Source organism: Pteropus vampyrus, unplaced genomic scaffold, assembly GCF_000151845.1.
Source record: "Pteropus vampyrus isolate Shadow unplaced genomic scaffold, Pvam_2.0 Scaffold18, whole genome shotgun sequence".
NCBI lineage: Eukaryota > Metazoa > Chordata > Mammalia > Chiroptera > Pteropodidae > Pteropus > Pteropus vampyrus.
In genome coordinates, this window is record NW_011888799.1 from 6,533,659 (window position 1) to 6,561,331 (window position 27,673).

The window sequence follows — 27,673 nt, forward strand, 5'->3', positions numbered from 1 at the left end:
GATCCGGTGTTAGGTGATTGGGAGGCAGGGTGGTAAGGAGGCATATTAAAGTATAGATCTGGAGTCCAGAAGAAAAATTTGGACTGAAGATAGAGAGTATTCTATAAGGTTTTATTTCTTTAGCACTTCCTATGTGCCAAGTATTGACCTAGGCATCAGGAATTCAGTGGTAAATGAGACAAAGTCCTTGACTTCATGTAATTTATATTATAGTGTGTGTGGAGGAGGAGGGGAGATAGCCAATAAATAAACATACGCATATACTGCATGTCAAGTGGTATGGGGGATAGAGAATACAGGATGGGTGATATTTTAAATAGGGTGGTCAGGAATGGCCTCTGATAAGGTAACATTTGAGAAGAGACCTGAAGCAACTGAGTGAGCTGTGTATTTATTTGGGGGAAAAGAATTCCAGGCAAGTGCCAAGGCTGTGAGGCAGGTGTGTGCTTAGTGTGTTTGTGGAACCTCATAGAGGCTAGTGTGGCTGGAGAGTGAGTGAGTGAGGGGGACATTGGAGGACATGAGGTCAGAAAGGTAAGGGGCCAGAGACAATCATGCATGGCCTTGTGGGGCATTGTAAGGACTTGATTCAATGGGAAGTCATTGAAAGGTTCTTCACAGAGAGGTGATCTGGCTTAGGTTTTAATAGTTGAGTGAGGACAAGACTGAATGGGGAGTGAATATGGAAGTGGGGAGACCAGTTAGGAAGTTACTGCAGTATCAAGGCAAGAGTAGATGGTGGCTTAGACCAGGGGGAAGCAGTGGAGGTTATGAGAGGTGGTTGATTGGATTCTGGATTCCTAGTCAATAGCTAGGGCTCTGGGGGTCAGGTGGGTGGGATTACAGAGAAAAAAGAGGGGTGAGAATAGATCCCTGGCAATACTTGAAGCACCGGAGGAGAGAGAAGGAAATATCAAAGGAAGTAGAAATGGAAATGCATTTGTTGGCATGGGTGACCTCCTCCTAAGCAGTTTCTTGGGGCGATAGAGGCAGGAATCTTGGAGCATTGGACAAAGAGTGAAAATGAGGGGGAAGGAGGGCTCCTGTGGGGCAAATTGTTCAGAGATTATTGTTCAGAGTTGGGGCAGAGGAAGGAGGGTCAGGAGAAGGGCATTTTGTAGAGAGACATGGTTTTGAGGGCTATTGGTTTAGAAAGCTGAGAAGTTTTTACGTTGAAAAGGTGCCAGTAGAGAGTGAAGGGAGGAAAGATGAGCAGGGTTCAGGCTATGGATGCAAGCCCTGAGTGGATTAGAGAGGAGTGGGAGGACATCCTCTCCTGCTGGGCTGGCGAGTGCCCAGAAGACCTCAAGGGAGGAGAGGTTCTTAAGATTGGCCCAGCTTTCCTGAGAAATGGGGGAAGATGCTTGTGCTGTGGGCTCAGTAGGCAGGCTGAGCATGAATTTGGGACCCACTAAAGCAGAGGCACCTGCAGTTGAGGAAAATTCAGCTTCTAGAACTCATCCAGAATCTTATAGTTCAGATATCTAGGAAGCAGCTCTTGGAATATGGGCATACACAAAGCTTTTGACCTTTTAAAAAATAAAATAAAATTTGTATCACATAAGTGTGTGTGGGAGGGTGCACCACATGCACTTAGAGCTTCTAAGTGGGAAAGGTGTGACTCCCAGCAGCTTTTCTTGGATTTTACCCCTTGGGAGAATGAGAGAAGGGGTCACAGCAGGAAGCTCGAGTGAGAGCGGGTATTGGAAACCAGGGTAATGTGGGTGTTGTTGGCAGCCTGAACTGCATGGAGTGGAGCCTCTTGCCCCCTGCCACAGAGGAGATGATGGTGCAGACGTCAGTGGTGAAGGGCCGCTTCATGGGGGACCCCTCACATGAGTACGAACACACCGAGCTGCAGAAGGTGAAGGAGGGTGATAAGGTCTTCGAAGAAGAAGTAGTGGTGAGTGAAGGCGAGAGGAGGAGGAGGGCCTAAAGGAAGAGGACCTGGGCCATCCAAAACCCAGCCCAATGAAAATTATGGTGATAACATAATAACACACAGCTCCTGAATGACAGGGTGATGAGTGGATGGGCAGTTCTTACAGAGCCTGGCTCTGGGGCAGGGGCAAGGAAGAAGGGTCTGTACTATGCTCTGGAGTAAGGGCATGGGCATAGGCTCTCATATTTTTGTTTGTTTTCCTAGATAATACATCCATGTAGTTCAAAATTCAAATGTACAAAAAGTGAAGTGTCTCTCCCATCCCTGTCCTCCAGACACCCAGGTCCTCTTTCTGGGGGACAGTAATGTAACCATTTTGCATGTGTGTGTCCAAATCTTGCTATTCAAAGTGCAGTCGGGATTAGAAGCATCTTCATGCCCTAGGAGTTAGAAATGCAGAATGGGGCATGGTGGAGGGTGGTGGCATCAGGATCTGCATTTTAGCACTTTCCAAGGGGATTCAAATACACATTAGGTATGAAAAGCTCTGCTTCCAGAGATATTTTATGTAAATACAAACCTCAGCAAATACCTTATCTGTATATATTCTATCTTAAAAATAAAACAAATGGCAGCATATTATACACACAGTTCTGCCACTTGCTTATTTTACCTAACAATACATTTTGGAGATCTTTCTACATCAGTGCCTTGAAGAGCCTCCCCATTCTTTTTACCATTGTGTGAATGTATCATAATTTAACCAGTGTCTTATTCATGGAAATGAAAGTTTCCAAGTTTTAGCTCTGACAAACAGTGACACAATGAATGACCTCGTACATCTTTTCCAGTGTATGCAGTCTATTTGAAGGTTCAATCCTAGAAATGGAAAGCTAGATCCAAAAGTAAGGAGCCCAAGTTTTGAAACTAGACAAACCCAGAATTCAAAATACAGCTTCTGCACTTGAACCTAGGTGATGCCAAAAGTCTGGGTCCAAGTCTGCGATGCCTCAGGTGCAATCCCCATCCCCTCCCACCTGACAAACTTAACCTCCCTTCGGTTTTATTTTCTGTAAAATCGGGATAATTATATTTATGTCTCAGCTTATGCAGATGAAATGAAGTGGCACATGTAAAGTCTCTGGCCTAGGCACTTATTAAATATTAGTTTCCATCTCTCTCTTTGTAAATAATTTTTGTCAGTAGTCCATGGGAAATATGTGGCTAAGTAACTCCAGGGGCCTCTGGTAACAGGTTCTCCCAGTCAGGTACTGCTTTTACCAAACATCTCTATGAAATCCTTTTGTTCAGTGTTTCACTTGATATTGATTGTAAACAGATTTCATCTGCATAAAATGTTATAATATGGAATGATGCTTGGGAAACAGATTTTATCTGCATAAAATGTTATAATATGGAATGATGCTTGGGAAACAATGTTAAGTCAAAGAATAGGATATGAAACTATATAAACTATGACTATAATTTTGATTTAAATATATGCATAGAAAAAAGAATGGAAGGAAGTATGTTATACCAATTTGTTATCAGTGATTCTCTTTAGGAGGTGAGATTTTGAATAGTTTTAATTATCTTAGGTATGTTACAAAATATTTCTGAATACCCAAATATTCTACAGTGAGTATGATTGCTTTTATATTTTCAAAAGGCAAAATAAGCAACATTTAAATATGAGGATAGCATATTTCTGGAAGTGTACATAAGAAACCATTCATTGTGGTTGCCCCCAGTGAGGGCAGTTGGGGGACCAGGGATGGGGTAAGATAGACTGATTTTTTTGGTAGTTTTAAATATTGCATCATTAGCATATATTACCAATTTAAAAAAGAAAAAAGAAAATCTTGATAGGAGGAAACAGAGGTCTTACCCAGCATGATTTTCCATGGACATGGCTTCTGCGCTATGGTGATTCAGAGGGCCTTGCACCAGGGGTGAGTGGGCACAGCACCCTGGCAAGATGGCTTGTCTCCTGTCTCCTCAGGTCCAGATCAAGGAAGAGACCCGCTTGGTGTCCATCATTGACCAGATCGACAAGGCTGTGGCTATCATCCCTCGAGGTGCCCTCTTTAAGACCCCTTTTGGACCTGTCCATGTCAATCGAACCTTTGAAGGTGAGTTCTGTGTGGCCTCTCTCAAGGGCAGGGGCCTGTCTCTTCCAAAGTAAAGTCAGACATGTGTCTAGGGGTCCTGAGGAAACACTCTCTGAGGAATAGCCGTGGCCACATCACTTGGGAGGATGTGTCCAATGGCCTAGCATTGGTGGTTGGCATGGGCTACCAAATCCCTGTACCCTGACTCTTTTCTGCCTGAGGGTGGGATAGCATTTGGCTGTCTGGGTCTCAGGGCTTTGAGTGGGTCTGGGCTCTCTGCCTTTTCCTACTTTCCTTCTCTTTGGTTTCTCCTCATTGCAAGATCTGGGCCAAGTTGGGGCTGAGGGAACACTACTCCCTTTTCTCTCTTCAGTTCTCTGTCAGTGGTTGACTAAGTCCTTTGCAAGCCCCTCCATGTGGTCCCCATGTATAAAGAAAGGGATCTGCGGGTTTCCCTTCTTACCTTCTACCTCTTTTTAGGACTGTCCTTGTCTGAAGCCAAGAAGCTCAGTTCCTACTTCCACTTCAGGGAGCCTGTTGAGCTGAAGAATAAAACCTTGCTTGAGAAGGCTGCTTTAGACCCCTCCCTGGACTTCATGGACTCCTTGGAGCATGACATCCCCAAAGGTAATAGCCTATTACTTTGAAGACATTGGATCTGCCCCCAGGTCAAAGCAGTGGGCTCTGCCACCTACCTTTCTCTTCTGAGAGTAGAACCAAGGGAGTGAGTGGGAATTGGTGGTTCACCAGGGTCCTTGAGGGTAGAGTTTCCCCAGCTCATAGTAAACAGTCAGTAAATGTTTGTGGATAAAAGGATTTCACATGCTTCTGCAGACAGGAGATCTTTCAGTGTCTTTTGATTTTCATATCAATCTTGAATGGAGGCAGGTTGAGAATCTTCCCCTAAACATCTCTGAAAACATCCTCGAAAATACTAGTTAAACATTTATCTCAACTGTTAATTTGGGGTTAGGTCTAGTGCTTGGCACATAGCTGGTGCTCATTAATTGGGTGCTGATTGAATAGCAAACCACCTGCTAAGGAAATTAATTCTGCACGTTTGCTTCCTGCTGTGTGTGTGTGTGTGACTTTTAAATCTTAAAACATACAGCTTCAGAAGCCTTCCTGTGCTTCAGGGCCCACCTGGCCCAGGCACATACCCAGTTGTTGGTGGTGGAGTCACAGAGACCCCATTTCCTTTCCCTGAGCTGCATAGGTAGAAAACAGCATGTCTTGGGAAGATATTCTTACTTGGATGTAGTTCCTCAGAACAGGTGCCAGGCTCTGGGCAGTCGGGGACAGACCCAAGGCACTGACTCAGCATCCCTGCCTCTTTTCCTCCCCACATTTAGTGTTTCTGAGAACTGGAGGAATTTGCTGTTGATGATGTGGCAATGATAATGATAATAGCTTATAAAAGCAGTGATACTGCTTATTGTGTGCCAAGCACTGTACTCAGCCTTTTCCATGTATTATATAATTTTAATCTTCACAGCCAACCTAGAGGTAGATACTGTTATTATCCCCATTTTACAGATGCAGAAACAGATGAGAAAGTTAAACCCAGTAGGTGTTAGAGCATTGGACTTCAGGGCTCTGGCCTTAATGGTGGTGTCAAGTAGATGGTGTTTCTTTTTAAGTGGACAATGGGAATGGCAGGAGAATAGTCACTCCCATTACTAGAAGAAACACTTCTGAGGAGCAATGAGCTACCCATTTGGGCAGAACTCAGGATGAGGGGGCAGCGATGGCAGTAGTGGAATTAGATAGCCTGGGTTGGAATTCTGAATGTCACTTGCTGTGTAACCGTCGGCAAGTCCCTCAATTTCCTTTTGCCTCGATTCCCCTGTTTCTAAAAGGGGAATAATGATATATTCTACCTCATTGGGTTGTTACATTAAATGACATATACATATACAAAATGCTTCTAACAGTGCCTAACACATAGTAAGGACTAAGATAAAAATTAAAAATTATTGATATTATTTTTAGTGGCCAAAAGGCCTTAGAGGTGGGTTGGGCAGGCCTAGAGGCCCAAGAGTAGGAGGCCCAGACCAAGGCAGTAGGAACTTCTGTTGGCTTGTGAGCAGGTCTCTGATAATAAGGCGGTGGTGTGTCGATGAATGGAGAAGGGGTAAGCCAGGGATCGGGAAGCCATTTCAAGGCTACTGCAGTGCCCCAGAGGTTAGGCTTTGGGGTCCCAAGTGGGTAAGGGCTGCCAGGAACGAATAGCTACTTTGGCCTTAGCCACATGGGGGCACTCGAGGCAAGCTTCCCTGAGCATTAGAAAGGAGCTCCTAGACCTATGGGGGAGATAAAAGAAAGTTTATAGGGGTTGGGGCATTTCTTACCCATGAGATATACTTTCCAGACTCCTATTATCTCCTCCAACTCTGTGCTCCCAGCCTGACCAGAAGCTGGAGGGGGCTGCACATCCCCAGGAGGTTGATAAAGGGAGCTAAGAATGTTGTGGTGGTGGGACCCAGCGCCTGGGGCTGAGGTGGGAGAAAAGTCCTCTTAATGCCCCTAATCTGGGGGTAGCAGTCCCACCTCCCTGATTCAAGGTGTGGCTGGAAAATCCTGCTCAGTGCTGACTTCTCAACCTTCTCACCTGTAGCTGGATGCTCCAGGGCCAGCGGATGGGCCCTTCTTCCACAGTGGTGGGTGATTAGGGGGTTAACACAAAGCCACTTCCTTCCCATTGAAGCCTCATCCTCTGTGCAGTGAGAGGGCCAAGGAGATGCTAGGGTCTTTGCAGCCGAGACCAAAACCATCCAGATGGGTAGTAGGGGCCCAGCAAACTCATCATAAGGGAACCCCATCAGCCCTGTCTGCATTGCCATCTGGGGGGTCTTCCTAAAGGATGCTGGGGTCACTGATAACGTCCAGTCAGCAAGTGAATTCATCAGTCTTCTGGGAGGTACGGGATTTGAGCCTAGGGTGTGGGTGAGGCCCACCATCTTGCCTTGATGGTGGGCCTCAGGGCTGAAGGATCAGCCAATGGTTTGACATCTCAGTCACCCCAGCATGTTGGTTTGTCCTCAGTGCTGGAGCTTTGGCAGCTGAGGGTTCCTGACATCTTGTCTGTGTGCGCCTGAGGGGAGTAATGCTCCTGGTCTGAGCTTGGGAAACCTCGCAGCTTCTGTGCCTCCGGCTCCCTTCCTTCCAGAGCCACCACCAGAAAGCCTCAAGGAAGTCTGGCCTAGCTTTTCTTATAATGGCTTGGGTGGGGGTCATGGTATGGGGGTGGAACTGTGGATGGTTAGGAGAGCATGATTTTTGCTCCCAGACTCCCTTATCTGCTAGAGAAAGAACAGAAGGAGCTGCTGGGAGGCTGCCCTGCCAGGCAGACAGCAGAGGAATGAGCCGGGATGCTAAGTGAGGCCAAAATCCCAAGATTCTCTGGGACACCAGCATTGGCTGGAGGGATGGAATTTGGCAGCTGGAATTTTGTGGGATGGAATTTTCTGCTCAGGTAGGATCATTGTTTCCTTTCTGGGTCTGAGGCAACTGTTCAGGACTTTGTGTCACCTGTGAGCCGGTATGGTATAGGTTGGCCCTGTCCCTGGGACTCCTGTTCTCTGTGCTCATGGAGGTAGGCCAGGAGCTCAGAAGCTTGTCCCTGAGCCAGCCTTGGCTGAAGAGAGAATGGGGAGGGATGTTGCATAGGGCCACTCATACTCTCCTGTGCTGCCCTGCCATGCCCCGGTCTGCAGGATTTTGTTATGAGTAGGTAGCTTTGGATGTCAAACCATCCTCCTGGTGGAAGCAGGGCAACAGCTAAGAGTTCTCTGAGCTTGGCTGCAGCCAGGTAAGACAGATGGAACACAAAATCAGCCAACTAGGTAGTAAGTACCCTGCCGTTTCATGCTCCCTAACCTTTCACTCCATCAGCAAATAGCCACTGAACAGTTTCTATGTGCCAGGCACTGAAGATCTCATTGTGAGCAAGACAGACACTGTCCTTGCCTCCAGAGGTTTGAGAAGATCAAGTGAAACACAGGATAGGATGTGGAAATGTAAAATAGGAGGTGCCTCACAAGCGAAGCCATTGGTGTCCTGGGAAGCAGCATGGGACAGGCAGAGTATCTAGGGAAGCAGAGCAGGAGGGGTGGAGGGCGGGGAACCTATCCTTGCTCCACTCTGTCTGTAATGGAGCTGACACATCTCAAACTGCCAGGCCCAGGGCCACTGGAGCTCCTTCACGCAAGTGAGCTGTCACTAACAATGCCAAGTTCAGACAGCAGAGGGCAGCAAAGGGCCTGCCTGCCTCAGAGAGTGATGGGAACATGGTCATCCACCTTCTCTTATGGGTATATGCAGGTGGCTCCTCTCATCCAGTCCCTTGGAAGTCCTCGGCATTCTGGACCAGGGGGACTGACCTTGCCCGTCAGTTACAGAGGGTACTCTTCCACCTCTGTACCCCATTACATTACTCCCCCGCCCCCCCACCTCTAGGGCAGTTGACCATACTTTGTGGCCCTGGTGTGGCCAGAGTGGCTGCTTTGAGGAGGGACCTGGTCATTTCTCATTGTGTCACAAGTTGTGCAGTGCTGGTCTGAGTTTAAGCCATCTGCTGCCCCTGGATAGCCTTGATCCCCAGCCTGGTCCACTCTCCGCCTCAAACTTACTCTCAGAGCTTTGCTGCCTTTCTTACTGGAAGGAATATAATTGAGGAGCATACCCTAGCCAGAGGTTTCCACACTAAGGTGAGGACATCCCACTGATTTCAAGCGATCCTAATTACTGGCTTGTTCCCCACCACAGCCTCAAAAATAGAGTCTGTAGAAGAGGGGCTGCCAGGGGGCAGGAGGGGGAGGTTTGAGGAGACTTGGGAGACACCAGGGCCGCAGGAGGCTGCTTCTCCTGGAATCTTAGAGGCAGAAGCGGTGAGAGCTGGCTAGGCCCAACCTTTAGAGCAGCTGCAATAAGAAAAGTGGGTGAAGGTGACAGCAACTGCCTGGCTTCCCAGGTAGACACTACGTGACTCCCGGCACGTTTAGAGTCTGTGTGTTTCCTGGGCAACCAGCTGAGCCAGGAAAAAGGAGAGGACAGGAGTGTGACAGGAATGCAAGGGAGGGAGGCAGTGTTGTTAGCTGGCTGGCCCCTCACATGCTGTTTCTACACTCTGCCAGCCCCCTTCTGCTGCTTGGTGCTGTCCCTTGCCCCAGTGGGGGCTCTGTATTTCTCTAGTATCCCTGCTAACCTTGGGCCCCCTCATCTACTGGAGCAAAGAGGTGGCTAAACTCTAGGTGGGCAGGCTGGTGCAAGGGAAGGTTGGGACCCAGCCCTTGCCCAGAGTGCCGAGGTGCTGGTGACTGTGAATTGATGAGTGGTATAGGTTAGGGACTCCAAGATTCCATTTCTCCAGGGCAGCATTTGGCCCAGGCAGGCTGCAAACTGCCCTTCCTGGAGTGGCAGAGGAGTGAGGCAGTCTGACCTTTCAGTTCAAGGGGGCTATGTGACTATGTGCTCCAAGGGCAGGGAGGGACTGTCCCAGATGATGTTCTGGGCACTGGGGTGGGGTCAGGGGTATACCTAAGGGGAGCTAGAGGATGTACCTTCCTGAGGCCTGTGCTTCTGGCCAAAGGCTGAAAGCAGTGCACTGGGAACACTTTGTTCTGTCACACCCCACTCCCATTACCCCTAGGCAATCTGCTTTTTGGAATGAGTGACTAGGAAAGCAACAGGCTAGGGATTTAGGACTCTGAAGGCAGGTCTGAGAGGTGGGAGACTTCAAGTCCTTCAGAAAGGAAAACTGTAGGAGCCAGGGGGAAATACTCCCTTCTCTGACCAGGAAATCCCCCTTACCCCACCAGCCCCCTTCCTAGGAAGTACCCCAGCCAGAGCTGACAACCCAGGGACATTCTTGATACTGTCTGCCAGCACTATGTGGGCCTAAGGAAGCCTATGCTGTGGCTTCTACTTCATCACCTCATACATGGGTAGTAGCACTTGGTGCAGACTACTGCACAGTGCTGCAGTTGGCTCTGAGCCAGGCTCTCCGTAAGCAGGCCAGGGCCAGCTGACCTACATGCACCCAGAAAGCTTTGGATTTGATCTGGGCAGGTGACGACACCCAAGGCCAGGGGTTCCTGGTGGTTAGGTCTCTTAGATGCAGGGTGGGCCCCAGTGGGTGGGGGCTGAGCTGTGTGGCTGTTGGGTGTGGAGTGACCAGGGTGGGCCATGGTTGGAGGAGGCCTGTGGGAAGCTGGGGCAGCAGGAGCCAAGCAGCCAGGCTGAGCTGGCAGCCGATGAAGGCCTCAGAGCAGCTCTCAGCGCATCACTGGCTGGTCCAACACCAAAACCTTCAAAGCATTTGCCTTTCTGGCATGGCCCAGAGCAGAGCTGTGGCTAGGCTGGGGAGGGGCCTTGGTGCGCAGGGGAATAGAAGCTCCAGATCTGCATCCAGAGGCGATTTTCCCAGGCTCCTTCCTCCCACACAGCGGCTCCCTCCCTGTTCTGGAGATGGATCAGGCCCTTCTCGCCAAGTCCTCATAGCTGCACAACTCAGCCTCAGGCTGGGCTGCTCCAGTCTGGGGAGCTCAAACCAGGGCAGGACCCAGGAAAGACAAAGGCTCATTAGCGGTGGCCCAAGTCCCCTCCCGCCAAACTTCTTATGTGAGCTCCTGGATGGGTCTAATCCGTCTCAGAGCAGAGGCTTATGGGAGTGCGGAAGAGAGAATAAAATGTTAAGTAGGGACAAACTGCACTAGAACTAAACGTCACCGGTGGAGTGTCCCGAGTACAGGGTGAGAGGGAGCCTGGAGAAAGCCCCAACTCCTCTCTGCTTGTGGATTCAGCTTCCTCCCCCACTCAACCTTTAACTAGACTTGCTGACAGGAACAAAATGCACTGGTTTGAGTTTCACCTCTTCATTTCCTTTGCCCTCTCCCTGGAAGTGGTTTTAATGAACAGTGAAATGGCTAAAAGGCAATCAGGGGGAGTAAAACCCCAGGATAATTAAATCATCTTCCCTTCTCCCAGTAGAACCTTAGCACCAGGGCCTGGCAGCCCAAGGAGCTGGGGCCTCTGCATATGCACAAAACTCTGGCTCCACAGAGCTCAGGCCTCGCCTTTTCCCCAGGATCCTGGAGCATCCAGATGGAGAGGGGCAACGCTCTGGTGGTGCTGCGCAGTCTCCTCTGGCCAGGCCTCACCTTTTACCACGCTCCCCGCACCAAGAACTGTGGCTACATCTACGTGGGCACTGGTGAGAAGAATATAGACTTGCCCTTCATGCTGTAGGAGGGGCCAGCCTGGGAACTTTTTATGCAGAGTGTAAACATTATTTTCATACATTTCAGTGAATTTGTCTGTCTATTCTGTCCTGATGCTTCCCCTCATCTCCACCTCCATCTGGTGTCCAGGCTCTGAGGAGAGGCCTACGGAGCTGGAGACCTAGTTCTAAACCAAGTGGCAGAGGACTGGAATGTGCTAAGGAGACAATGGCAGGTGGAAATGGCTGTGGGAGGTGACAGCCAGGAGCCCTTTTAGCAAGGCAGCTCTTGGACTCAGATGAGAGCTGCACATGGACCAGGCAGCCCAACTTCCCTCCTCCTCGCAGCCTCCCAGGCCCAAGACAAAGCTGTCAAAAAAGAGGATGGGAACCTGTTTGGCCCATGAACTCCCTCCCTCAAGTTGCATTCATGTGGCCCATCACAGGGATCAATGACTCAAAGTTCAGTAACTGGCTGAAAATGAGCCCAAGCTCCCCACACTTGCCAAGCAGGGAATATGCACCCAGTGGGTGAGACGTGAGCCTGGTTTATGACATTCCTTTGGGCAAAACCCCTGTCCCCCAGCACTGAGCACAGACCCAGCCAGTCATGAGACCACGGCACCTGCCAAGGGACCTGTTTTGTTTGCCCTTGCTGACAGGCCGAGGGCACTGAAGGAGGTCCCACTGACCCTCATGCTGTTCACGTTGCAGGAGCCGGGCCACCCTGGTAGGGATGGGGCAGGAGTACAGGAGGAGTTCTGGCCAGGCTCTCAGAAAGCCCTGCTCTCAGTCAATGATACAGCACCAAAGGCCTTCTTGAGTAGGAGATGTTGTCTTTCAGGAGGGGTGATCCCACAGCCATGCGCACCTTGTTCCAGCGGTGGCCTTTATTGTAGATGGGCTTGACAGAGCGAGGGGACCAGCGGGTCAGGTACCTGTGGAAGGAGGACCAGGAGATGGCTATGAGGGCTGGGGCCTGTGCTAGATCTGGGAGAGTGGGCACTGCCTCCTTGGGTGAAAGCTGTGGTTGTCCAACCAAACCCTTTCACTTGAGGATCAGAGACTTTTCCTAGGAGCAACTGCTGAGTCTGCTATAAACAGATGGGCTGGGCTCTTGCTGCAAGTGTGTGTGTGGCCAGCGTCAGGCAGCCTAGGGCCATGTGCTCCCTTGATCTTTATGAGTTATCAGTGTTTGTGTGTATTTCCTGGGGGAAGAGGCAGAGAAAGAGGCTGCTCAGAGAGCAGATCATTCCTCTCTGGCCTCAGCCAGGGGGAGAGAGGCTGATGTAAGGGCCTGAAGGAATCCTTCCCTCTTCCCTACTTGGCTCATTCTGTCACCCCAGCCTTCAGGGAACTCCCCTGGGCAGCCATAACTGGTGTAGGACCCCTGCCCCTCACCCAACCTGTGATGGGAGCCAAGGGTGAAGGCCCGTGGGGGCAGACCAAGTCCAGGAAGGTTCCTGTAAGTAGGAGGGGGGTGGAGAAAGATGGCTGCCGCCCATAGTCCTTTGGCCTCCTTTGGGGATGGCCGGGGCACTGATAGTTCCTGGAAAAGTGGCTCATGCCGGCTGAGACTGGGGTTTACTCCATTCAGAATGAAACTTGGAGAGGCCCACCCTTCATCCTGAAAGCTCAGCCATGCACGAAGGCCAGGATCCTCTTCTGCCTCTAATCTAGGTTGAGACTTCAACTCGCCACCTTTAGAAACTCTCAAATGAGAGATTTTTAATTAAAAAAAATTATTACCACCCCCCCCCCCAAATAATTACCCTTGGATGAAAATTTTTAGATAGAAGTTAAAAAATGATTGCCAACTTATACATTTCAACTAAGCTCCTCTGGACCTTGGTCTTCTGCTCTCAGCTCTGCACAAAGGGAACAATTCTTAAAAGAGTATAAAAAGCTGTGGGAGGTGCTGGCCTGCACTCCTAGTGTGAGGTGGGCAGACAGGGGAGTGCTTCTCTACATCTACTGTCAATGTCAATGCCCCAACAGGGAGACCTCTGAGGAGTGGGGCTGGCCCCAGGAATGGCTTTTTTTATGGTTGGTGGTGCTGGGACAGCAGAAGAGTAAAGGGTAAGGGAAGGAACACCTGGCAAGCCCCTGTGCTGGCATCTGTCTCCCAGTCTCCAGAGGGGGTGGGTGAAGAGGTGGGGTGTGCGAGCAGGGTCTGTGAAAGTCGTGCTCACTGGGATTCCCAGACCCCAGAATGTCTTGAGGCTGACCAGGATCTTCAGAGCTGCTGCCCTAAAGCTGTTCTTCCTCTCTGCCCTGCAGGGACCCAAGGAAGCTGGGCTTTAGCTAGCCCTGGGCCTAATGCCTGTGCCACAAGGAGCAGCCAGCTGGTGGGGGAAAGGGGGACCTGGGTGGCTGGCCTCCAGTCAGCTCTGGGAAGAGTCCAGCTCTAGAAAGAACCAAGGCTCCTTCCTACCTCTCCTGAAGGGACAGAAGGAGGAGGAAGTGTGGCTCCCCTCGGGCCCCAGTAGAACCTGGGTCAGTGTGTGGCAGCTCAAGGACCTCTGGATAGAATCATAAAATTCCTTGCAAGGGAATCAACCTCCCTTGTAGCCAGGCCTCCCCCTCCCCCCTGGGGTGGCCTTTTGCAACCCAAGAGCCCCCACACATCATCAATCCCGTGTCACGTTAAAGGACACCGGATATATGGGAGGGAGCCTGGCCTTACTTCAAAGGCCTGAGGGCAGGATGGATTGTGTCCTTAGGCCTGCTGCCCTCTCTTAACAAGGTGGGGGGTGGGAGTAAGCTCAATCCCCAAATGGCCCATAGCATATTTGGGGAAGACAGGAAGAGGTTAATAGGTCCTGCTCCCCCAGGGCTGCTGGCAAATGGCCCAGCTAGCAACATAGGAAGTGCAGGTGGAGATGGGCATGGGGCCAGGGTGCTGGCGAGGCGTCAATGAAGACCCAGCTCTGGCCTTGCACCCCAAGTCCAGCAATCTGTGGCTGGTATCTGCCTGGCCTCCCACCCTCATGCCTGGGTTCTGCTGGGAATCTGACTAGGAGGTCTGCTTGGGGGGATGGGGTGGTACTGGTTAAGTCTTGCTTTGCTTCAACCATTTTTGGCCCCATACAGAGAGCAGTTCCAGTGGCAGCTGAACAGGAATGGTGGAGGGAAAGGAACGTACAACAGAATGACTGAGTGTTAGGAATCTGCTCTTACACTAGAGGGGGCCACCCTGCTTAGGCTGAAAGGCAGACTGATTCATTCCAGGATCTAGGGGCCTTCCTCTCTTCTATAAAACCTTAGGACCTCCTGGGTCACCATGTGCAGCTGTGCAGATTCTTAACTGCGTAACTCTAGGGAGCAACCTGCACAATCTAATCTACATGGATAACTGTCTTGAAGTTTTGCAGTATACGACTTGCACAGCTATATATGGTGGCCCTGCCCCAGAGAGCCCTCCCACTTTTAAGGCCTCATTTTGCCCTTTAATAACCCCAGTGCTGGGATACTAAAAGTTTGTAGAAGTGCTCTGATATTCCCATAGCAACCCTGTATGATGTCATAAACAGGGGATTAGCACATTCTAATGCCCAACCAGCAGACCTTCTTACCCTCCTTGCCCCTGTGCTAAGTGCCCTACTGGAGAAGGAAGAGGAGAGAGGCAGAGGCTGAAGCTGCAGGGGCGGGTGACAGAAGCCCATGCAACATCAGCTGCAGCAGCAGTGGGACTAGTGGGGGTGGGTGCTCAAGCTACGCAAGACAGAACAGACAGCCAAGGAGCACTCCAGCCTTGCTAGGCTGTGGGATGAGCCCCAGTATATGGCCTTCCCTGAAAATGCAGCGAGAATGAGGTCTTGCAAAATGCTCAGGGTGTGGACACCCGAGTTTGCTCACCGATTTAGCTGGGGTTTGCTCTTCGGAACAAATCCTTCAGGAAGCCGAGGCCTGTGATTTGGCAACAGACCTGAGTGGAGGGAGGGAAGAGCATATAAGGCGATGGTCTCCAAAGCTCCCTTTGCAGCTCTTGGGGGCCATAGGGAATGCCCAAGGGGGTGGAAGGTTGGTGTTAGGAGAGTATAACGAAGACTCTGGATGTGCATTTTTCTTCCAGGAAGGGCTACAAAATGGGGCAGCTGGTGGGGAAACAGAGGGGAGGATGGTACCTAAAGCCCTGTGTCCCTCTTAGCCCCAAGGGGAACCTCTACCTGCTCGGTGGGCCATCTTCACACACTCCTCAATCTTGCGGTGCTCTTCTTGGCACAGGCCTGTGATCCTCCTGGGCAGCATGCCTCCATGAGGCCGGATGAACTGACTCAGCAGCAGAACATCCTAGTGGAACCGGAAAACGGGAGATGAGGGTCAGTCAGCTGGGTGGGTGTTTGATGCTGGGGAGCCAGGCCACATGATCTACAGGGGAGGCTATCGTATACCCTGGCACTCCAAGACGTTGATGTTTCCCTCGGAACTGACCTGAGACCACTCCCTCCACACACAGCTTTGCACATTGGTCTGCCACCTTTACCCTAACAAAAGTTAAATCCCAACTTAGTAAGATTTTCTGACCCCATTACCACCCCAAGAGCTTCTAGTTCCTCCAAGAAATAATTTTTTGACAGACTAGGTTAGAAACTCCTGAAAAAGTGTTAACAATTTTTTATGCACCTGCATGAAAAATTGCCCTTTAATCTTTCCTGGTGATGATGGGTCTGTTATTCTCTTAGGGTGAGGTAGGGGGTATGTCATATATTTTCACACAAGAGGAAAAATTCTATACCATTTCCGCCACCACGGCCTATGGGCCACAGGCCAGAATACATGCAGACAGCCCCTCCACCTTCTGCTGCTCTCTCTGAAGTGCTAGGCAGAATACAAGCTGAGGAGGAAGGGATCAGGGCTGTGAAATTAAATCCTATATCTTCTAAGCCCCCTGTGAACCAGATGTGAATGGATTCTCAGGCTTCCTTTTGACCATCAGACAGCTTTGGACAAGACAAGGAAACAAGGATAAACAGAGCCAGAATCAAGACAAGAGACCATTAAAAAAAAAAAAAAAAAAAGACAAGAGATCGTTTCTTCTAACTCTCACAGGATGGCTGAGGGAGTTAAATAAAAGCCACCATCTCCCATCCCGCCCACCCCTGAGGGGCCTGGCATGCCAGTCTTAGCAGTCATGTCCACAAACTGACTTGCTGCCCTGGCAGGCGCCTCACTGTATAACCGCAGATTTGTTTTAATCACTGGACAGCTCCTGAGGGACCCAGACCCCCCAATTCCCACCCCTGTAATCTTCAGAATCTGATGAAAAGAACTTGGATTGGATTATCCAGGGCTAATAAACTGGGCTCACAGCCCCAGTCTCCTTCACTGCAGACTGCTAAGCAAGCTGACAGCTTGTGCAGCTCGGGCTAACGGTGTCCTGAATGGAAAGGGGTAAAAGCAAAACAAGCCTTTACCTTGGAGGAGATCGGATTTCTTCTGCTGGATAAACAGAGCCAAGTCTATTTCCTGGAAACGGCTGGTAGGAAGAATGCCCCATGGTGGTCAGGCAGGTGTGGGGTTCACCTTCCCATCTTAAGTTGGGATTCCAAGTATGGCCACAACTCCACTAACTTCCATGTAACAAGAAGCTCTGAATACTGCCCTGCGGCCTGCAAGCTTCCTATTACTCCAAGCTGCAATCAGCAGAAGGGCCTGGGGCAGTGAAAGAACACCCCCTCTCCCCACCTCAGGGTGGCCTGAGGCCAAGGCTCCCAGTCTTGGAGATTAGTTGGGTCATTCTGTTCAGATCCCATGGGCATGTGGCCTCTCCTGTTCTTACCACCTGACCGGGATCTCTGCCCTTAGTCATCCCATTCCATAGAGGGGCACAGGGACAAGCTGCAGGTCAAACTGGCCCAGGGCCTGAATCACCTGAAACCTAAAAATAGGGTGCTTAATGTCACCAATAGAACTCTGAAGGACAAGTATGGATTTCTCCAAGACTGTGTCCGTTCTCCCAGTCCCTCCCCATTTCTAGAAAGGATGCAGAGTAGTAGCTGGGACTGCGGGCTGGCTGTATACCCAGAGTTTTTATTCCAGCTCCATGCCTCAAATTTCCTCCTCTGTAAAACAAGGATGAAAAAAGTACCTACTTCATAGGGATATTATGAAAGCGAAGCAAATGAAGGCATGTAAGTGCTTACAACAATGCCTGACACAGAGAATGCACTCAACGCAGGGTACCTATTGTTATTCATTGTCATCATCCTTCTGTGGAAACAGATGATGAGCTAAAAGAGCTGGAGCAAACCAGGATCTCCAATATGGAAAGAAACAATAATGTGTCCATAGGTCACAGTAAGGACTCTCCAAACAGACTCTTATAAAAGAGTCTATTATGAAATAACAAAACCCAAACTTAGATCCTGATCCCATTCTTTTGGGAACACAACCCCTCAAGACTGGGCCCTGATGGTCTGAATCTCAAGCAACCAGCCCATGAACTAAGACACTCTCAACCCTGGCTGCACATAAGAATCACTTGGGGAGCTTTTAAAAATGATGGCCAGGCTTTACCCCAGACCAAGCGAATCAATGTCTGGGGGTGGAGCCTGAGCATTTTTTTAAAGCTCCCCTATGATTCTAATGTGCTGCCAGGGGTGAGAGCCACTGGACAAAATGCTTGTCTTTGGTGGCTCCATGAGATGCAGCACTGGCTACGGGGCAGGTGAGGGGTGGTGAGGAGAGTGTGTTGGGGGGATGCTGCTTTAGTTAACCAGAGACTATGACCTCCGTGACGTGTAGAGCCCAGTGTCTTTGTGTACCAACTCACCTCATAGCCATATTTGTGCTTCAGGTTCCACCGGCAGATGGGGCACTGGCCAGAAGGGTTAGGGGGATCTGGACTTTCCTGGGGAGTACCTGTGATACGGCCTTCGATCTAGGAGGCAGAGAAAGAGAGCCAGTGAGGCAGAGGGCCGTGTGGAGCCTCTCTTATCCTTGAGCAACCCCCAAAATGCTGGGAATGCTGGTGTAAGTTCATCTGTCAGGGTCCTGTGGGAGGATCTAATAAGTCTCTCTGCTGGAACTATGGTGGTGGTTCTGCAGCTGCTGTGTACTGGGCCTTGGGATGACCAAAGAGAAGTGACTTGGTGGCTTTCAAGGGTAGTAGAAACTGAACTTAATGCAAGAGGGAGGGGTTTGCTGTTATCAGCTGAATGCTAACTTTTGTTCCTTAAACAACCAAAAACCTTTGGGAAAAAGTAATAAATGCACGTGGTAGAAAGTTTCAAACTGCACAGGGATACAGAGTCTAAAGGAAGTCTCCCTCTCACCCTACATATCGTTCTCAGAGGAAACTAAGTTTCCAGCTTTATCTTACAAAGGTAAGTCTATGCCAGTGGTTCTCAGCCTGCCATGATTTTGCCACCCAGAGGAGCCTGGACAACAACTGAGACATTTTTGATTGTCACAACTGGGGGATGGGGTGCAACTGGAATCTAGCAAAGACGTTGCTAATTATCCTACAATGCACGGGCCAGCCCCCACAAAAAAATTAGCCAGCCTAGGATACCAATGGTGCCAATGTGAGAAGCCTGGTCTCTGCCTATACAAACAGATAACCGTGTGCACTCTTGCTTCTTCTCTTTTTTAAAACACAGTTGGGAGGAACATTCTCCTATTCTCCTTGCTTTTATTATCTTGGATGCCACCTTTCCAACTGTGCTGAGGCCACATGCGAAATGACCTTCGTGGCTGCTGTATCCTGTGACATAGCCTTGGAATTACTAAGCGTAACAGACCAAAGATTTGGAGTCAGCTCCAATTTCAAAAGGGGGAGTTTAGAAAGCCTTGCTGACTGAGGCCATGGATTATGAGTAAGGATGGGACAGGTCTGAGAGGCTTTGGGAGGGAAGCAACACTGTCTCCTGGGGAAGAACTGGCAAAAGGGAAAGGGGGCTGGAAGCATTGCTTGATTATGTAGGGCACTGCTACCTTTCTGCCAAGGCCACCACAATTATGCCAGAAATGGAGATGTGTGTAAGGGAAAATGTGTAGGTGAGTGGTAGGCCTCGGGAGGGGATTAAAGGGGGCCCGTGGAGACAGACCTAACATTTACTGACTCCCAATTGCATGCCTGGCTCTGTGCCAATCATGATTCACACATATCTTGTTTAACGCCCAGAACCTACTGAGGGAGGAACCACGATTTTATATTATAGATGAAGAAAGTGAGACCCCAGAGTGAGCAATACCCAGTCAGTCATGGGAGCGCCTCTCCAGGAATGGATGGGCTCCCTCCCCCAAGGCTCTCCTTGTACAGGGTCTCCACGTTCATTCTACAAATAGCAAATTCATGCCCCACATGAAAAAGTCTTCACACTCAAAAACCAGATGTGTTTTCTCTCCACCAGCATAGAGTTCACAGGGTGAATGCTTATTTCAGCTCTGAATAAGGGGATAAACAAGGTGTGCTAAGGAGATGGGAGTCCCCTCAAAAGAACTGTTTTGAGGCTAAGCAGTGCAAAAGCTGAGAGAATGTTCTGAGGAAGACCCAAAGAACCCAAAGGGCTTGTCCTGGGGATAAGACTGTCTGGGGGAGGACCGAGCATGGCTGGCTGCCAGAAGGGTTAAATCCCTGGTTGACATGGAAGTTACAGAGGCTTCTGGGAGCTCTGTGGAGTGGCTGAGGATTTATTGGAGGCATGGAAGGCCATGTGAAAACAACGTTGTCTTTTAGGGATTATAGGATAATCTAGGCCCCATGACTCCCGGAGGAAGGGAGGCGAGATGGGCCCAAGGAGGGAAAGGGGGGAGTCGGTGGATAAAGAATTGTTTTAGCTTTATTACCAGCAGACAAGCTAGGGTGCTAGTGAGCCCAGGTCCCAGAGAGTGTCACCTTCTAACTGCATCACTTAAGGAGTAGCTTAGTCATTCTGGACAGAAAGGAAAGGAGCTGAGATCCAGGCTCCTGGCCCTGGGTCAACTTACTCTGGCTCTCTAGTCTTGCCATTGCCTTAGTTTCCCCGTTGGAAAACTAATTTATCACCGTCCAAAGAACATAGCAAACACCTCTTAGATCTTGTCATACAAAGGCCACTTTAATCAAATAACGGATGCCTCAATCCAGGTACAAGTGACTGTTCCTGGTTAACTACACTACAGCACACAGCTTAAAAAATAGTAGACTGTGAGATTTATGGTCACAGAGGGAGCTAATCTTGGAGCTTAGAGTCCCGTTTGGGCCTCCCTTCCTCCCTCAAAGGAACGGTCAGGCAGCTCCAAGTGTTAAAGAGGTTATAAGTGGCCAACTCGATGATACTTACTATAGTTGTCTTCCCTTCTTGGATCTCCACCACTACAGAGATAAAGGGGAAAAATTAGGTCAGCCATTTAATAAGGAACAGGGAGTTTCAAATAATAGCTCAAATTCTACACATGCAGAAAAAACCGAGCCTTCAATCTGCACTCTCCCACGGTCCCCCATCTGGAAGAGAAAGCGTGCAGGGTTCACCTCCAAGTGCCAAGGCTCTATGCCCTTGAGGCTGGGTGGGGGCAAGGCCAGATGCCCAAGTAATGTCATCTCTCTTGGATCAACAGTCTTCACACTGTTTTTTGCCTTTTTAAGCCAAGATCCATCTTGGTTCTATCCAAGGAAATTGGCAAGATCCTGCCCTACTATGGCTAGCAATAATGACCTAAGAATGGGCAGAATCATCCAAAAGACCTTCAAAAGTACCCACCGCATGTGTCCTTTTATGAAGAGAATTAGAAATAGCTTTTGACTTTGAGGAGTTTGCTATCCATAAGATACAGCACTGAACTAACACTGTCCCAGCAATGAGACCAGTTCGCTCCTAAAATTCATCCTGAGAGTCTACGGCTGTGCCACCCTGAACAAGCCCGATCCCATCTGATTTTGGAAGCTAAACAGGGTTGGGCCTGGTTAGTACCTGGATGGGAGACCACCTAGGAAGACGAGGTGCTGCAGGTGTAAAAAAGAAGAAAAAAAAATTCATCTTGAGAGCCTGTTAAAGCTGTGCGAGGACAACTGTGTCAAATCCTCTTCTCTTCTTCACTCTTCTCCCTGCAGGGTTGCATTTTGTTATCTACACAGGAGAGGAGTGATAGAGGAGGAGGTGGAAGTAAAAAGCCTGTAGGTACTGGGTCCAGGCAGAATTTCAAGGAGAGTACTGCAATTCCAAACTGAGAGGGACTCCCTCAACTCTTTGTCTATTTAGGTCTGGCAATCAAGAGAACTTGAGGGCAAGGCAGTAAGTTGCACACATCCGTCAGGCTGTACATATTTTCCATCTTACTTGCCTAGGATGCAGAATGACAACTTCAACAATATTCAAAGGAAGAAATCAAGCTAAAAGCCCACATTTGCCAAATATAATCAAGAAGAAAATTCTTGGATCCTCCCTTGTTCTCCCAGTTTCTTTAGAAAGAGAGAAGCCATAGCTGTTAGCACAGGAACTGACACACAGATGTTCAATTAATACTAGCTGGCATTTAGAGAGCAAAATTCTTGCCATGGTCCCCTTCTGACTGGCAATTACTGTAGTAGAAAACGAGCCCACATAGGTAGACTGCAAACTGTCTCCCTACATACTAAAATCATATTTTAACAGCAGCTTGGCTGCCACAATTAGTTTGACTCAGCTCTAGCCAAGGCAAGAAGTAATACAGATGAGAAAGAGCCAAAGGCTCTTAACTTTGAGAATCTAGTGAAAGTTATAGCCTTCTCCCTAGAAACATGTCCATAAACATACATACAATTAGAAGTGAATTTTAGGTGGCTCTCAGACCCCTGAAGCTATATACCCAAATGGTGATACTGTTTTTCTCAATGGTTGAAGTAGGTGATTTTAGTTTCTTGTTTATGCCTATCTATATTTTCTAAAGTTTCTAAAATAAACGTGTACTACTTTTGCAATAAAAAACAAAACAAAACAAAACAAAAAACCAACAATAAAAAAAGGAGGAGAATGTCTAAGGAAAAAAAAATGAAGCAATTGTAACCCAACCAGATTCCTACAGCAGCATCTGTGATCACTGAGCTCTGTGACTGACACCTAATTGGACACAGACTGCCTGGAATTGTTACCAGTTTGTTTTCTGGGCAAGGCCATTCACAAAGACTCATTACTTCTAAACAACCAACCTGAGAGCCCTTCCATGTCCAACTCCAGAGACACAAAGGAGTAACAATGGCCAGAAAGGCCCTGAGGCTTTCTCCAGAGAACACTGTAGTTACTAATCAATTCAAAGGCAAACTAGGTTTCTCCCTGTAAAAGAAAATGCGTCACTCCACACAGGGATCTACTTGTTCAGAACAGAGAGGAGCCTAAACGGGATGTGGGTAAGGCTCAACCTGGTGCTCAGTCTGGAAGCCGGCACAGCTGCAGGGGGACTGTCACTGCAATGTGTCAACCTACAAATGTGGGGAGGCAGAAGGAGGACACAGCCCCAGCCCAGTAGGGGTTCCAGGAACCCTAGAAAATTTTCAAGTTTGGACAGACGGTGACCAAATCTGAACAACAACTGGTAGGGGGAAAGTTTTTAAGAGTCCCTGTAAGAAACAAAAGTTAGGAAACAGAAGGAGATGGTCCTACTTGAGTCAGCACGAGAACAATGCCCTGAAACACAAAGCTGATAAACATGTGGTTCCCTTCTCTGTGGAGGCACTTGGGTCCTAACCATGAGGTAAACAAGTCTAACAAAACACACATCACTCCCGGCAAAGAACCAAACCCTGAAGTCATCCCACTGGCCCCTGGAAAAGAGATCAAAGCTCGTGGCAAGCTCCACTGTTCACAAGCTCCCCACACAGCAACTCTGAGCCAGTGAATCATCTTACTATAAGCCAGTGGGTAAAACATTAGGCAGATGCTTATCTAATAGAGACAATTTGTCAAACCAGGAATAATGACCTGAGAATTCACAGGAGATTGAGATTGATCAGGGCCGTGTTTCAGTGCTGGGGCAGAAGGCCTGGCTGGAGCATGAAAAGGCCCTGGTAGATTTTAAGTCTCTGAAAACAGGAGATAGGAATCAAAACAGTATTGATTTTCAGTGTGCATACAAAAACATGTCAAAAGTAAACAAAACCTGAGATCCATTTTGTCTCTGGCTGCCTCTCCATTCAAGAGAAGTGGGGGTGGCTAAGAAAGCTAGACTAAAATATTTAGGCACTAACAGAAAACGTGTTTAGAAAAAGACGGAATCACCCTTGTTTTCTCAGACATGCCTATATCAAGTAAACTCAGGAAAGAAATGAAGCAGTTTTCTAAACTAGAATTAAGAGCCAAAATCTTCGAAGGGCACTTTTCATACAAATCAAATAATCTGTTTCACAGGAGGCAATATATTGGCTGAGCAACCAAGGATTGTACAGCCCAACTCCACCTATTGTGGAGAGTTACAACAGAAGAAGAAGACAGAGTCTTTGCCCTAAGGGAGAAAAAAGAACTAAACCAAGTATGGGAACTTCACTGTAATAAAGTCCATGCCTCGTAAAGAGGTCCTTTGAGTGCTTCAGTAAATACTCGCTCGCCTAGGATGAAGTCCAACATAACTGAATTATAACAGTCTAGAGCAAACAGCATTGCGGTGAGACTGCAGTGAACGGAGAAAGACCTTGATGGCCACATAAACAGAGACATAGTGAACTGCAGCAGTATAAAGACCCAACTGTTTAGTAAAGGAGGAAGTGTGGAAAGATGAATGATATGGAGTGGAGGGTGCTGCTGCAGGAAGTGCCCAGAGACTAAAGTCTTTCTTGGAAAGGATCCATGAAAACCAAATCGCAAACAGAACATGAAGGAATGGAGTGAAAGAATGGAGCAAATGAATGGCAGGATGGCTAAGAGGCAGCACTAGCAGTCTTATGTAGGGTCAGGGAGTGGAGTGCATGATCGGGATGTGTGCCTGCACTTCCGGCCATTAATTATTTTTCTCAAACTCCTTCCTCGCTCAAACAATGCTCCTTTCTGTTCATCTTTAATTCTACTACTACAATAAAGTTCAATATGAGTTTTCTCTCATTACCGCCTCTTCTTTTCTTTTGGATCAAAGAAAATGTCCCTTTGCACTATGCTTCAGAATGAAGAGTCTTGTTGCTGAACAAAAATCTATTTCCACCATCGGGATACTCTCAATTTTTTAAATTCCGCAACTCGCTCATTGCTCTCTCAAAGCTTTAGCTATAGGGCTGCCCATCCTGCCAGACACATCTTTGTCTAAACTGCTAGGTTCTCCAGAAAGCCCCCTTAGCTAAATGGAAGAGATGAAGAAAATTCCCTTCAGCCTTTACTCATTTCAATACACTGATCTAAATGTCTAATAGAGCATTACTGTAAATTCAGATAATCATATGGGTTTATTTTGCTTGTTTTAAATACATTTCCTTCATAAAAGTGCTAAGAGTGATAAAGCAGGAATGAACTCTAATTTAATCTCTGCTAAGTCTGGCAGTGTGAACTGTAAGCACTAAATGGTCTTCAGCAAGTTAACTGACAAGGGCTTTTGGGGAAGGGAGGAAATCACAGGGAAGCTCTGCCATGGAGTACCAAGGTGATGTTACAGATGGAGAAGGAAGAGCATGGCTCTACTTCCAACTCCACTGCTTACAAGCTGTGTGATTTGGGGCAGCTACTGAACCCCTCTGAACCAGATTTCCTCATTTGTAAAAATGTCAGTAATATCCACCTTTAAGAATCATTGAGAAAATGGAATGAATGTATGTGGAAAACCTAGCACAGTGCTTACGGCAGGCACTTATTAAACCACAATTTCCATTTTTGTCTTCCTTTAGTCTTGCTTCTTCCTTAATAATATTTTTTTGGCTTTGTATCCCTCTTGTCAAACTTTAAACAAGGCTTTCTCAACAGCAGTATGACTGACATTTTGAGCCAGGTGGTTCTTTATTGTGGGAGGCTGTCCTGTGCACTGTAATGGGTTTAGCAGTATCCCTGGACGCTACCCATCAGATGCAAGGAGTACCAGTTGTGACAACCAAAAATATCTCTAAACATTGCCAAATGTTCCCTGGGGTAAAAATCTGCCCCTCAACTGAGAACCACTGCTTTAGAATGAGAATTTACAGGCAGAAGCACTGGTGCTGAATGTTTATGAACTGACTAAAATTAAGTAGCACTATTAGATACTTTGAAAAGTAGGATGCTTGAATAATTTCAGTAAGACATCCGGCTTCCTCTCTACAACTTTAAATCCTATGTGTACAATATTATTTGAGTGTCAAACACACCTGCTGGGACCAGTCAAAATTAGCTATATGTGTAATATTTTATGCCTTACTCATAATAGGTAGAATATCAAGAGAAAGTTTTTTCACTTAAAGGCTTCGGAGACGGGTCCTAAGAAGAATACAGAATATGGTAGTGCCTTCATGTAAGATTACATCAATTCAGTTATTTAGCTTTTAGGTAACAGTGAGTAACACAGACGAGCAACCAACCCAGGTATTTATGGAAAGGAGGAGTCAAAGACCCATTTGAGTGTATAGTCTATCATTTCACAAACCCTTCAACTGCAAAAATGCAAATCTCAAATATTCCTTTATAAACAAAACAAAACTATTCCTCTTGCCTATCCTCTGGGAACATAGTAAGGAAATGTTTTCAACTGTGAATGGCATAAAGGATATGTAACTTGCAGCTACTAGCGTTTGAGACTTGGTAGACACCCTCAAAAAAGTTATAGGCATACGCTTATTTTACAGCATGAGAATACATAAAACACCTTATCCAAGTTCTTTTTATTAGCAGCATGAACTCTCTGGTATCTTTATTAACGGATTAGTTTATCTAATGTTAACCAGGCAGTATCTGGATTTTGTTGTTCTTTATAGTAAATGTTCCGTCTTCCTCTTACACCTAAATTCTTCACACATACCTGCAATTCCCATGAACTATCTCTTTGACTTTCTCAAACTGGGTTCCTTGCCTGCCATTCTATTGAAATTGCTGTTTGATAGCTAAAGAGACCTCTTCAGAAACGAAAGCAATGGCCTCTTTATGGGCTCTTCTTTTTGGACTTTTCTGCTCCCTCTGAAACAATGATCACCCTTTTCCTCTGGATGCTTCTGTGCTTTAGTTAAAGGAAATGCTGGTCAATACTATGCCAGAATCTTAAAACACTCACATCACTTCTTTTGCACATCACTAATCCTTTCCTGCTTCCAGCAGTACACAAAGGAAAGCTATGTCCTGAAAGACCTTTTCACTCTCCGCCGGATTGCATCCTTTCATAAGTCTGTTTAAGGCACTCCCCCGCCACCCCCACATGAGACCTTCCAATTGGGTGTGCTGTTTCCGGTAACCAAATCTCCCTCTACTTCGACACGTAAATACCTAAATTGCATTTATTGGAGTCTATAAACACGTCTCATTACAACTTAACTTCTCAGGAAAAGAGCTGTGTTTTCTTTATCGAGTATCCCATGATAGCTTGAAGTACAGCACTTGGCCTTTAGTAAGCTCTCAGTTCAATGCTAGAATCAGGCTGCCTTTCCAGACTTACGATTAACGGAAAGCAAAACTACCATTCAACATGTGCCTCTGTTTCAGCTGTTCAATGACCTTTCCACCTTAACTTCAACCTTTCAAGGAGACTAGCGGCCAGGGCAGAAAAAGCTGCCATCAGATCACAGTATTTCAGACGAGAAACTGAAATGGGGGGCCCTGGGAAGAGTATCCAAATATCCTGCCCTCATAGTCCGGGGAGTCTTTAATGAAGGAGGCTGCGGTTCGGAGAATACGGGAGAGCTAACATTGCAGACCCTTATCGAAAACTTTTTTTAACAGTGGGACAGGCTTTTCTTCTGCTCTTGCCTACAAAACAGGCTTTTCTCTCTGTCCTCCCCACCTGCTCCCTCCCATGAGGACACTCACGAGAAGCGGGAAGTCAGATAACAATATCAGGGTCCGGAGGGGGGTTTCAAGCACCATGGGCGCGCCAGCATCTCCGGAGTTTCATAACCGCGCGAAGGAAAGGGAGGGAGGGGCGCACGGGCGCGAGAGGGGCGCACGGGCGCGGGAGAAAGCAAATTCTGCCGCTCTTCTCAACTTTGGGAGGTCGTCGGGACCTGGGACTCACCTTCCCTGAATCCGCGAACTGGAGGCCGAGCCCAGCTGGTCACGGCCGGGCCTGCCAGGAGCCCTCGGAACAGCCGCCCACAACCGGACACCAACACATTGAGGGCCGCCATCTTGAAAACCAAGCCTGACCTTCGTGCACTTCCGCTTCCGGAACGACGCACGCGCAGCCGCAGTGGTGGGCAAGAAGTATGCGGCTTCGGGATTTCTTGCTCCTTTTGGCCGCATCACTTCCTTTTCCCTCACCTCTTCAACTTTGGGCTAAGCCAAGAGGCCTTTGTGTCAAGCCTGTGCTTCGTTCCTAGAATCTAGGGTAGGTTTTCTGGCTCCTGTCTGCCAGTCTTTGAAGTCACCAAGGTCTCTTTCTGTCCCTGGCAGGCTTCCTCGGTAAAATCAC

At 48.1% G+C, this 27,673-nt stretch overlaps 2 protein-coding genes and 1 pseudogene across 3 annotated transcripts in view; 2 read left to right on the forward strand and 1 right to left on the reverse strand.

The window, feature by feature from the left end:
• RSPH9 (radial spoke head 9 homolog) overlaps positions 1-11,299 on the forward strand; it is a 13,492-nt gene extending 2,193 nt beyond the window's left edge. Inside the window, exons 2-5 of the mRNA XM_011354719.2 lie at positions 1,738-1,903; positions 3,885-4,014; positions 4,474-4,620; positions 11,081-11,299. Coding sequence (XP_011353021.1) covers positions 1,738-1,903; positions 3,885-4,014; positions 4,474-4,620; positions 11,081-11,241 — 604 coding nt within the window. The 3' untranslated portion in view covers positions 11,242-11,299. The remainder of the gene's footprint in view (positions 1-1,737; positions 1,904-3,884; positions 4,015-4,473; positions 4,621-11,080) is intronic.
• MRPS18A (mitochondrial ribosomal protein S18A) lies at positions 10,868-27,438 on the reverse strand. Of its 2 annotated transcripts, XM_011354717.2 has the most exons (6): positions 27,278-27,438; positions 20,482-20,513; positions 17,988-18,095; positions 15,382-15,505; positions 15,071-15,140; positions 11,681-12,150 (listed from the first exon to the last, which is right to left on the reverse strand). In XM_011354717.2, exons 1-6 carry the CDS (start codon positions 27,387-27,389, stop codon positions 12,006-12,008), a joined length of 591 nt encoding a protein of 196 aa, XP_011353019.1. In that variant the 5' UTR covers positions 27,390-27,438; the 3' UTR covers positions 11,681-12,005. The 2 variants fall into 2 exon arrangements, with proteins under 2 accessions (XP_011353020.1, XP_011353019.1); XM_011354718.2 differs by lacking the exon at positions 17,988-18,095 and having other exon boundaries at positions 10,868-12,150; positions 27,278-27,431.
• LOC111736236 lies at positions 21,031-21,149 on the forward strand (annotated as a pseudogene).
• Positions 27,439-27,673: the final 235 nt, after the last annotated feature.